This window comes from Nicotiana tabacum, chromosome 22 (assembly GCF_000715075.1).
Source record: "Nicotiana tabacum cultivar K326 chromosome 22, ASM71507v2, whole genome shotgun sequence".
NCBI lineage: Eukaryota > Viridiplantae > Streptophyta > Magnoliopsida > Solanales > Solanaceae > Nicotiana > Nicotiana tabacum.
The window spans coordinates 37,568,944-37,581,493 of record NC_134101.1 but is presented as its reverse complement, the minus strand read 5'-3'; the positions used below and the strand labels follow the sequence as shown (position 1 = coordinate 37,581,493).

At 33.8% G+C, this 12,550-nt stretch overlaps 1 protein-coding gene across 4 annotated transcripts; it reads left to right on the top strand.

The window, feature by feature from the left end:
• On the top strand, positions 1-3,354 carry LOC107787914 (protein IQ-domain 26). 4 transcript variants are annotated; one of them, XM_016609527.2, is made up of 4 exons: positions 1-302; positions 1,333-1,737; positions 2,229-2,435; positions 2,535-3,354. In XM_016609527.2, exons 2-4 carry the CDS (start codon positions 1,336-1,338, stop codon positions 3,132-3,134), a joined length of 1,209 nt encoding a protein of 402 aa, XP_016465013.1. In that variant the 5' UTR covers positions 1-302; positions 1,333-1,335; the 3' UTR covers positions 3,135-3,354. The 4 variants fall into 4 exon arrangements, with proteins under 4 accessions (XP_016465013.1, XP_016465015.1, XP_075101012.1 ...); XM_016609529.2 differs by lacking the exon at positions 1-302 and adding an exon at positions 423-566; XM_075244911.1 differs by lacking the exon at positions 1-302 and adding an exon at positions 664-682.
• Positions 3,355-12,550: the final 9,196 nt, after the last annotated feature.

Below are 12,550 nucleotides of genomic sequence, written 5' to 3'. Positions count from 1 at the left end.
TAGCTTAATTATTTTTACTCCTTAGTCCTCGTCTTTCTAAATATATAGAAAAAAACGAAGAGATCTGCTTTCACACCCCATTTCTTTGTTTCTTCCAATAACAAACTCATATATTTTCAAGACTCATTGGAAGATTTTGTGCATTGAAAAATGGCAGAGTTTTTCTGAACAAAAATCGTTCAAAGTCAATGAAAATCAGCTGGTGATACGGAAGAGCCAAATCCGAAGGATTTTTTTGCTATTAACATCCATTTTGGTTCGTACAAAACACAAGAAATCAAAGTTCAAAGCTATCATATTTGGTAAGTGCTTTTAATGGTATTAGTAAAAATACAGTACGAAATCATTTTTTCTTCTGTGTAGTAACCTTAGAACAATATATAGCAAAATACTCATAATGGGGTTTCTGTTAAATCCATAACAAATTCACGGGGGTTGTGTCAGCTGCTGAAAATTTTGTAGTGGTGGGGTTTATTGAGGGGCCTGAGGTTGAAATATTTCTTCATTTTTATTTCACGTTGCTCCAGAAAGTTAGAAAGAGAAAGTAAAGTATCTTTGAGCTTAAGGTAGAAAGTTCCTTTTCTAATTTTAAAAAGTATTTCATTTGGTGGGCAATAGTTTTAAGGAAGTGAAGTTTTGAGTTGTTTTAATACAAGTAAAATAACACGAGTGTTTTTTTGCAGTTAAGTGATTATTACAACTTTTTCCACTTGCTTTCCGTTTTGATGATTCTGTCTGTAATATTTGAAACTTTGACTAAGAAAATGGAGAACAGGAAAATGATTATGCTTTATGCAAGTTACTTGAGTTTCTTACTGGTTGAAGTTATAATTCCTTTTTTGAACTGAAGGAGGAGGCAATAGTTTGAGCCATTTAAAATTAGTTCAAACTTATTCAATGTTTTTTGGTCTGTAGTTTATTGTTTGTTGGGTAGGGGAAGTGAAGTTTCAATCTTTTTATTTTCCTCCATTACATTATATATATATTTTTAAATATATTTTTTGCTGCCACACCTTTTTGTCTTGTTTTACAGTTCTTCACGAGGTTGTGTCAGTATAAAATATTTTCCCAAAAAATAAAAATTCAATCTTTAACTCAAGTATTATTATATACTGTTTGATACTCTCCCTTTTATTAACTTTTTCCTCCACACTGCTATGTTCTGTTCTCATCACTTCGCTGCTCGCAACATGTAAAGATTCTGAAACTGTCTGTCTTAGTTCATAGTGTACTCTCCAAAGTGTTTAATTAGTATGTACTAATTTAGTACTACTCTTTCTATCTTCTATATCTCTCTTTCCTTATCTTTTGTTGGATACATTTTTTGTGTAGAAAATGGGGAAAGCTACGAGGTGGTTTAAGGGGTTGCTTGGGATGAAAAAAGAGAAAGAAAACATAGACAACATGTCTAATTCATCTGAAAAGAAAGACAAAAAAAGGTGGAGTTTTGGGAAGTCTGTTAAAGATTCAAATGTTGGTCAGAATCCGGTGAACTTTCCGGCGGTGGATACTAATTGGTTGAGATCTTACATGTCTGAGAACGAGAAGGAACAGAGTAAGCATGCAATTGCTGTAGCTGCCGCCACCGCTGCCGCGGCCGATGCGGCGGTAGCGGCGGCACAGGCGGCTGTGGCGGTGGTGAGATTAACTAGTCAAGGTAGGGGTGCTATGTTCACAGGTGGTGGGCGGGAGAAATGGGCTGCTGCTAAGATTCAAACTGTTTTCAGGGGTTATTTGGTAAGCCACCAATTTTTCTTTAAATGATTTACCTTTTCTTGTGATAATTTGAATCTTTTTTGTTTTTGTTGTTTGCTTAAAATGTCAGTAAAGTACCTTCCAAACATTCTAATCGAACAGTACTAATGCCTTAGATTTGCATATTGGTCTAGGAAATTATTGTCTTTACCTATACTACAGTTATACTTGCCATTTAATGCTGTCCTATAATTTGAAATTTGAAAAATTAGTATTTTGAATTTGGTCTTTTGAGTGATGTTGAAGTTTCTTTGCACTTTTCACTTTTATATCCAACTGGTATTAGTTGGTCCTCGTTATTCTCTTGCTTTATTCTCGATTCGATCAATTTGTGTTTGAATCCAGTAAAACTGAACTGCTAATTGGCCAACTAAAGTATTTTTCCCTATGCTTTGTGTCAAATTTCATTGTCTAGAAGTTGTTCAATATTGGTTCTTGTAGAAAAAGATCTAATTTTAGGCTATTTTTTTCAGGCCAGAAAAGCTCTTAGAGCTCTAAAGGGACTGGTGAAATTGCAGGCATTGGTTAGGGGTTACCTTGTTCGCAAGAGAGCGGCTGCAACTCTTCACAGTATGCAGGCGCTCATCAGAGCGCAGGCTGCTGTTCGATCTCAAAGAGCTCGTCGTTCAATGACTAATGACTCTAGATACCAGCCCGAAATGCGAGCTAGGAGGTCCATTGTAAGAATCTAGTGCCCTCGGGTTTATTCTAGTTTACCTTACTGTGTCTGATAATTGTGTCTTAATTTAGCTTTATTGTTCTGTATTTTGGTTTTGCAGGAAAGATTTGATGAATATAGAAATGAATTCCACAGCAAGAGGCTTTCAACTTCGAATGAGACATCATATGATGGATTTGATGATAGCCCAAAAATTGTAGAAATTGATACATACAGGACCAAATCCAGGTCGCGTAGAATGAACAATGTTGCTTGTATGTCCGAATCTGGAGATGAGCAGCATTATCAAGTTATGTCATCACCACTTCCATGTCCACTTCCAGCCCGTGTATCGATCCCAGATTGTCGTCATCTTCAGGATATTAACTGGAGTTTTCTAGCGGACGAGCAGTGCAAGTTTGCCTCAGCACAAAGTACACCTCGATTTGCATGTTCTGGACGTTCCAATGCGCCACCTACACCAGCCAAAAGCGTTTGTGGCGATGGTTACTTCCGGCCATATGCTAACTTTCCTAGTTACATGGCTAACACACAGTCGTTTCGCGCAAAGCTACGATCCCATAGTGCGCCAAAGCAAAGACCAGAGCCAGGGCCAAAGAAGAGGTTGTCACTGAATGAAATAATGGCATCAAGAACTAGTTTCAGTGGTGTTAGAATGCAAAGGTCTTGCTCTCAAGTGCAAGAAGATTACTGCTTCTGATAATTTTTAAAAAAAACTTTGCTTTGGCCTACCTTAGTTTTGGGGTCATTGAATCATAGATATGATAATATGGCTGTATAGAGGAGATAATCTAAAAAGTTAACTTCTCTAAGCTTATCCTTCTACAGGAAATGATGACAAATTAATTAGCACTAGGATAGAATGGTATGCTTGTGTAAATTCTTTGACAGTGTTTGATGAATGAATCTTGCTTTCTAAATGTATCCATTGAAAGCTTTTTGTGAACCTTCGACATCCTAGGATTGATGCATCATAAAATTAGCTAATTTAGGAGGATCTTAGATTAGGAAAAAAAAAAACCTTTTGACTTCACTGTCCATTAATTAATATAAGGGCATCTAAGTTCATCTTTTCACTTTTCTTCCATTTTATTTAGTTGGCATTTTGGACCATACTCCTTTGAAGTTAAAAAAGAGTTTGAAGTTTTATGAGTGAAAAATATTATTTATTTACAATATTTTTAAAATTTTCAGTATTTCACCATTGCGAGTTAAATTTATATAGCTACAGTGTAAAAGACTTTTGTACTATCATATCACTTAGGGGTCGTTTGTATGAGGTATAAGTTATCCCGTCATTAAAATTAGTACCGGGATAACTTATACCTTGTAGGGGGTGAGGTAATAACTTATACCTTCTACTTAGAAATTATGTAATTATCATTTTTAATACAACATACCGAGCAGTGGATAAAAATCAATACCGGGATAACTAATCTCAGTATAACTAATCTCAGCATAACTTATCTCATCAAAAGCTTTATTCAAACCAAATGACCCCTTACAAAACACCTATAGATAGCTAACTATATTAGGTGGGATTAGTAACCTAGAAAATTGGATAGATAACCCAACAAATTAAGATACATTAATTATGTAAAATAAATCGCGCTAACAATGCATACAATACCAATGGAATCATAGCTCTCGTTTGGTCATAAATTTTGACTTTTTTTTTTCAAGAAAATTTTGAAAATATTATTTGTTCACGAAATATGATCACTTTTTGAATTTTTTTTGATTTTTTTTATTCAAGTTCCTAAAAACTGATTTAGGGTAGTTTTTGAGTGAAAATTCTTCTTCCACTCACAAAACTTTAACTTTTCCCCCAAATAATATGCATATCCAAACACAATTCCAACTTCTAAAAATTATATTTTAACACAACTTTAAAAACTTATTTTTCAATTTTCAACCAAATCTATATCCAAACACTAGCTTAATAGCGCAGTTGGTTGACTATATGAATTTTTTACTTTGTTGGTGCGAATTCGATTCTCCGCCTTGTAACCCCCTTCCCTATTTCCCCTTCCCCTTCCCTACCCCCATATATAATAAAAATTTAAAATATGCCAATATTTTAAACACTAAATTTTGAGTATCTACAAATATCGATGCCTAAAATTTTTTGGTAAATACAATATTTCAATGTATATAAATAATGAAATATATTAAAAAATTACTTTAAAAAATTACTTTTCGGGTATGATCAATAAGTCTTTTTAATTAATTAGAAGATATTTAGAATTGACCAACAGGACGATGACACGCGTCCCTCCGGTTAAATGAGGGGTATATTTGAACCCAAAGTATTACTGCAGGGGTATAGATAACCCAATAATATAACGAGATGTATTCTTAGACCATTTTCGAAAGTAATGGGATATATTTGGCCATTTGCCGTATATTAAATGATGAGTTTGTGGTTGGGTTGAGGGTGCATAAAGCTATAAAATCTACTGCATCTTGGAAAGAAAGATGCATATTTCTAGTATGGAAAATTGTGAAAACTTTTGACAAATATGTTTTCCCAAAGATCTTCTCACAAATACTTTCTCTTTTTCCTATGGAGTTAACCTTCTAGGTAGGTTCTTATTAGTCCCCGCTGATGTAATAAAATAAAAATGATAAATTAAGAAATCAGACAGGCACTCTTCTCAATTCATTATCCATTTGTTTGTTTATGCAGCAAAAAAAATTAAGTATTTATACAGATTTCTTTCTTCAAATTTCAAATTTATTCCACTGGGTTTGTACTTTGTACAAGAATATTCCCCTGTAACATCATCAACAGCATTTGGAAATATTAAACACTGTATTCCCTTCAATTTGAAGTTTTAGCAGAATATTTTTTTAATTTTTTGGCCCTACTTCCGTCAATTTCTGATAGATTTGCAGAGATATACCATAGCATCTCTGAGACTGACTTTCGAAAATATATTAGTATTAAAATTGCCCCCCAACGTATTTGTGCTCTGCTCTTGTATTGTTTTTTTAATATAATGTTTCCATTATTTGAAATTCATTTCTTGTTGTCCCTGATTTTGTTGTGAATCAAAATTTAGGTATTGTAAAATTTCATAACTGTAATCTATGCGATGTGAAAATACAGTTTTTGGTATTCTTCAAAGTACTTTTACATTTGCTTAAAAAGGCTATATAACACTGAATTTTCTATCCACGAAAATGAAAAAGATGTTTGTAAAGGTCGTAAGAACTTATCTTCAGAGGTGGATCCAGAATTTAGAAGTGGCGGGACACCACTATATTTAATATTGTGATGACTCATGGGGGTTACTAGCTACAAAGTTTGGTGTATCACTCTCTTAAAACTTGATGATTATAATAAGTCCTAAATTTCAATTGTTAAAGGCTGTTGGGAATAAAAGTTGTATACATATGTTACACTTAGTTCAACATACGACATGAGATTTTGATGATAAGAAAATAAATATAGGTAATAATATAAATCAAAGAAGTGATTTATTTTCTGCAAAGTACAAATTAAATCACGTGACAGGAAAAAAAAGTAAATCATGTAGAGTAGGGTTATAGAAATAACGAAATGGGAAAATCAAATTCAGAAAAGATCAATTAACGGTGCATAATATGTCAAAACTCATATTAGCGGGAGAGATAAGTCTGGGGCTTTTTGACGGAGGGGTCTAATCAAAAGAAAATGAGTTTTGGAGGCGGAAACTAAAGACAAGAGCCAAAAAAAGAAAAAGGAGATTGCTGGAGTTGGGAATCGAACCCAAGTCATCCAGCCCCAAGCGGGGTTTAAGTGTGAGGGTTAGTTAAATATATATATTTATTTCTCAGCGAATACTTACTATATTAACTATTTCTTGAAGATATTTGTAATTAGATATGGAGTTTTTGTCGAAATTTCTGGGTGTCGGTAACCCCTCTACCTACCATGTAGGTCCGCCTCTGGTTTCAAACCTTCCAAGCAAAAGGGTAGATGAAATTGCTTGATCCTTAATTACGTGTTTGGGTTCGAACTCTACAAATGAAAATTTTTGATAGGTGTTTGACCCAAAATTTAGATCTGAGTTTAAACAAATTGTTTAAATCTAGATCTAAAATTTGGGTCAAACAATAGGGAGACACTTTTACTTTTAGTGAGTACTGTACGCCGTGAATTTAGATTAATCACTAGTAAATATCGAACGTTGATTCAGGAATAAAAATACTACTAGTTTTTTATTGTCATATTATATGATTTCATCGAACTTTTATCGATATGAGATTATCATAACACAATATAGAGGACTTGTTATTTGGGTACCAATCCATTAAAACTGAATTATATATACAAAGGGTTAATTTTTTCACGAAGTTATCATCTATAATCAAATACTTAGTAAATTAGTTCGGTATGTAAATCCGGAAAGATAGCAATTAACCATTTAGGTCACACATAAAAACTTTTTGTACACCTATTCAAAAGGACTCTATAGGTACAGCTGTCTGCTGGAGAAGGCTAGAGTTTGGCTGGCGTGAAGAAGGCAAATGAAATACTAAAGCCTGAAAGTTTTATTTGGAATCAAATCCAGAATTTCTAATCAGCAATGATTAAATGTTGATTTGATGGATAGCTTAAAAGAAACTGATCTTTGAAACTTGTGTACCATTGCATCATCACAACTCATGAGCCATCCTCTTCTTCCTAAAAGACATCATCACATTGGACTATGGGACGAGGATCTTTCAGTAATTTTGTCTTCTTTGACTGTATCTATCTTTGTGCACAAGGATTACTACTCCGTCCATCCGGTCCAAAATTTGCCCTTATTTATATATTTTAACATGTACGTCAAGTGAACAATATAAAGGACAGTCCGATGTATACTAAGCTCTCATAATACGCGATTCGTGAAAGAGCCAGATCATAAGGTTTATTGTACGTAATCTTATTTTGTATTTCTGCAATAGATTATTTTCACGGCTTGAATTCCATGACCTCCGGATCACAAGGCAGTACTTTACCAGCTACGCCATGTAAAGTTACTTTTTTCTTTAGGAGTTAGTATTTTTCTTCAGGGGTGTGACAGACGAAAAAGTCAATTATTATGAACCGAAAGCAGTATTATTATTATGTCCATGAAATTCGTAATCCTAGCTAGCTAATTTTTCCCTCCACTTAGTTTAGATACACTAAATTTGAAGAAGGATCTTTAATTTGAAACGAATGAAAGCGACGTTAAACAAAGATTAGAGATACAATAACCCTAATTAACTAGCATGTCTGTGATGAAGTGGTACAATATTATGTTAGCTCTAAAGAAGAAGGACAAGGAGAAAGACAAGGGACATGTGGATGTGGTTGATGGGAAATGCATTGCTTTCGTCACTTAACGTGGTCCTCGTCCTATAATATGATTAAATAACCTTATCTTAGGATCTATGTAGGTTTGTTTAGTCATTAACTAACACGAAAAGCTATGTCACTTGAAATGATTATTTTATAGTCCCATATCCTCGTAATGACATTTGAAACTTTGAATTTTGAAAAGAGTGTGTGGGTGTGTGAGGAGTTAATGTGGATCTAATCAAAACAGAATTTGAAATAAACGGCTCGTTTGTTGTTTAGTTAAATCATACATGAATACAGTCCGTTTTTCCATTCATTAACTCCCTGCAGTGAGACAATTTTTATGAAATGATGGTGTCTTTAGAATGAAACTCAAAGAAAGTTAAGCACAAGTGGAAATGGATTTCGCTTCCTCGAACGTGGCAATTTCGCTTCGATTGATGTCCAATGGAATAGATTTATCACAGTCTAAAATACCTATTGTTCGCTTTTATCCGATAGACATTTGAGCATGCTACTATCGAGGTCAAAAGCGCATGTATCATGTAAACTTTGTTATGCCGTACAAAGTTATTTGCTTTCTTCTTTCATTCTGATATAAGATTCGCCTACGATGTCATGTGAACCTCTTCTTCATAAGCTTGTCAACCTAACCTAAAAGCATGTCAGTCATTCTCTTTGATCCTCTCTTGTTGGTCCACCTTCAATCATAAGCGTCATACACACTCTCCCAATGGAATACAGCATCCTCGCTGAGGTTTGCCCCATCATTATATTGACGGAGCGTCTGACTCTAATTAATATCATATTTGTTATATCCAAGCCCATGGTTACTTCACGTATTTGTCACTCTTGCTATGCCGTCATTGAACCCAAAAGCGAGTGTACCATATGAACTTGTGTTATGTCTTATAAAACTTTTCACTTTTTTCTTTTATTTTAATATGAGATTCGTCTTAGATGTTAATGTACTCTTCTTCCGAAATTTACCAGTCTAAAAACCTGTTAGTCTTTCTCTTTAACCCACTCTTGTTGGTTCGCCTTCCATCACCACGAAAAGAACTAGAAAGGGGTAAACGAGGCAACCAAAAAAAAATGATTGAGCTTGGGTGTTATATATATATTTTTTGAAGAATAATTTTATTGCAACTAGAGAGAAAAACAATTCCATTGTAGCAGCTCGTGGGATAGTGTAAATCCACCCGTATGAATTTAACATTTTATATGAAAAGATGCAAGTTTTAATTGCTACTCAAATTCCTGTATGAACTTCAAATCTTACGCGAGTTTTTTTACAACCGAAATAGAGGGAAAGGATTAACGACTTATGTAAAATTACTAAATTAGAAAAAAAAACTATGTGAACCAAGAATCTCCTATACTACATTGGTGGGTTCTATCTGAGAAGATTCATTACCTTAATCAAAATCTTTTGTGGACAACACATACTCGCTATAAATGGTGTAGCCTACTCTTTTTAGTTTTTCTTGAGTAAATTCGTTTTTCCATTTTTTCCAAGAAATGCCGGTGCAGGCTTTTAGAACACCCACCACTTGACTCTCTACAAAGCCCATTATGATGTGTTGAAGGGCCTCATTGTTTAGTTAAAGCTGAAAGATTCATAAGCAGTCCAACTCCATCGGTTGTCATTGGACTCATCTTTCAATGAAATTCCATCTGTATCATTGAGCTCCATTTTTACAATGAGATAGTCTATTAGGCCAAACTTCTTTTGGGCCAAAGTATTTTTTGAGCAAAACTATTTTTTCCCAAAGGTAAGGTGTTTGATCAAATTTTTAGACGGAAAAAGTACTTTTGAGTAGAAGTAAAATAATTTTTGAAAAAAAAAAAACTCCCTAAAAGCAGTTTTTTGAAAAAAATATACTTATAAGTATTTTTTAAGCTAAATACTAATTGATGTTCAAAAATACTTTTCAAATTAAGTAACCAAACATAAAATGATTTTTTATCAAAAATATATTTAAAAAAAAAGCACTTTTGAGAAAAACATTTATGAAAATAAGCTGTGGCCAAATATGTTATAAGTCTAAATATGAATGAGTCAAAGGCAGCCGAAAATGATATACTTTAGGGCCTCATTGTTTGATCTAAATTAGGGGACAAAGGTGGAGGCGAGGTCAAGAAGGTAGTAACAAACCACTACAAAAGTCGGAATTTGTAATCTTCGATGGCATGCCTGAAAAGTTCCTAAATTCTTTCCAGTTTCTAGGAAGCCGCAAATAAATTATCCAAAATTTAATAATCACAACGTCTATCTCTTCATTCCTTCCCCCCCACTTTGTAGTTAAAGAACTAATTAAAGAAGGATAATTAAGGTGATAATACATATATTCTTATAACAAGCTAGGTTCTTTGTATCCTGCTGATAGAAGAATTAGCCCTTCGATTATAACAAGATGATAAAAATGAGCTCCTTGATGTTTTCTTCAATATTGTTGGGTTAGGAAGAGTGTATGACTTGTAAGAATCCAAGCCAGTTCCATAGCTCTTGCACGCCTTCATTTTCCTACTATAACGAGTTTCTTTCTTTGGAATATCTTCTAAGCTTGCCACTACAAGATGGATAATTTTTATTCATAGCAGGATTTTCTTTTTTCAAATTGAGTGTAACTTTTATATACTAACGACAACAATAGTACTAGTTCACTTAAAGATAACAGTCTATAAAAAGCGAATTAGAAATATGAAAAATAAGGTAAACTATCTAATATATCATATATGTTAAAAAACACTTACGGTAAAAGTGTTTTATACGGTTAGTGTATCTAGGTTAAAATCGTTCCATTTAGATTACTTACTTGATAGGTAATTGCGCCATAAGGGTTGATAAATCGTACAAAGACGAGGTACATGAAATGGATGAGGATGCATCATCCATTGTTTCAAGTGAAGAAGAACAAGATGCATTTGAGATCGTTGATTCTACAACGGAGGAAGATGAAGGGCTATTATTGTCGTATGCTTCACAACGATCTTGATTGCCTTCAGTGATCATACATAAAGAATGATCTTTATCCTCCATATTACTAACACATCGAAACCATTGATCTTGAAACATTTGAATCTTGCCATCCCCCATTTTGGGTAATTCTCCAAATCGGAGAAGAATATATATATCAGAAATAAAGGGGGAAAATAAGCAACTATTTAATAAGAGTCAGCAAAAGCTTTTTGGTGGACAAGTTATATTAGGCATACAAAAAGAACATGGGTTTTTCTGAATTCTGAGGAAGCGTTTATATAGGTGGGCATGCATTAAAAGATAATGTGTATTTTTGACAAGAGTGGGTTGCTCTGGTGAACACCCTCCGCTTCTAACCAAGAGGTTGTGAGTTCGAGTCACCCCAAGAGCAAGGTGAAGAGTTCTTGGAGGGAGGGAACCGAAGGTCTATCGGAAACAGCCTCCCTAACCTAGGGTAGGGGTAAGGTATGCGTACAAACTACCCTCCCCAGACCCCACTAGTGAGATTATATTGGGTGTTGTTGTTCTTATTGTGTATTTAGTTAACTTTCACTTTTAGGACTTTATGACACGAAAATACAAAGAATTTGGTGATACCATCTCTTAGCAAGCGTTTGGACATAAAAATTGTGATTTTTGAAAAGAATAGCATTTGAATTTAAGTTAAAAAATAGTATTTGAAATTTAAAATTATATTTGGACATATATTTTGTTTGAAAAAAGATTACAATTTTAGGAGAGGACAAAACAATTCCAAAAAACTTAAAAAGATTTTGAAAAATTCAAAAACTTATAAATTTTTATGGAAAAAGACGTTTTTTTTTTAAAAAAAATCTATGGACATTAGGACTTTAGTTGATGAAGATAGAACAAGATTAGCATAAATAGTTGGTACAGGTGTCGGAAATTGAAGTGGTAGCACGACAAGCATATGGAATTGACTGTCCAAATAGTGGGACTTTGATAATGAAAGTAAAATTTTCAATTGAATTTGTCTTGCCCTCGTAGGGTGTGTTTGGTTTCCAATTTTCTCATATTTGATTGGCTTAAATGTTTTGGAAAATATTTTCCTCATGAACTCATTTTCTTCCAATTAAAAAAAAATATTTTCCCTACTAAGAGAAAGAAAAACATTTTACAAAACTCTTTTTCAACCTTTCCTACCCTATTCCCCATCCTTGTAGTACTATGGTTACATTAAAAAGAACAGCTTAATGCACTAAACTTTTTCTATGCACGTGGTTCGATGAAGGGCTAGATAACAAGAGTCTATTGTATGCAGCCTTATTCTGTATTTCTGCAAGAGGTTATTTTCACGGCTCGAACCCGTGACCTCCTGGTTACATGACAATAACTTTACCAGTTACGCCAAGCTCTCTTCCGGTATTATGATTGCATTACGACGCGAAATTTATACTTCTATCGTTGGCATAAAGTACATTTTTGTTCATTGTAGATCAGCCAAGTTGTTAAATATATTTCCATAATATATGATTTCCTCTTATTCTAACCTTTATTTCAAGGTCCATTTACAAGTAATTTGCTTTGTGTTAGGATTGCGAAAAGCACACAGTAGAATCAATCATTTAACTATGGCTCAACCTCAAATAAGTTGGGTCCATACTATTTTATTCGGTCTTATTCACATGATTCTTCATAGTTAAACTACTGCTCTATTGACCATCAACCTGTTTCAACTTTTCTCCCTTATCAGAATTTGAGATCGGTTTTTCTAGAAACTCATATAGAGAGGTAGCTGAAGAGCTGGAGGTGGAATACTTCAAAACAGAGAAAATCATATTACTCAAACAACAAA

What these genes read in the sequence shown, in the direction of transcription:
- LOC107787914 (XM_016609527.2), top strand. Translation starts at nt 1,336, where the DNA reads ATGGGGAAAGCTACGAGGTGGTTTAAGGGGTTGCTTGGGATGAAAAAA. An exon ending in CTGTTTTCAGGGGTTATTTG is followed by an intron (nt 1,738 to 2,228) that starts GTAAGCCACCAA and finishes TATTTTTTTCAG; the next exon opens with GCCAGAAAAGCTCTTAGAGC. An exon ending in TGCGAGCTAGGAGGTCCATT is followed by an intron (nt 2,436 to 2,534) that starts GTAAGAATCTAG and finishes TTGGTTTTGCAG; the next exon opens with GAAAGATTTGATGAATATAG.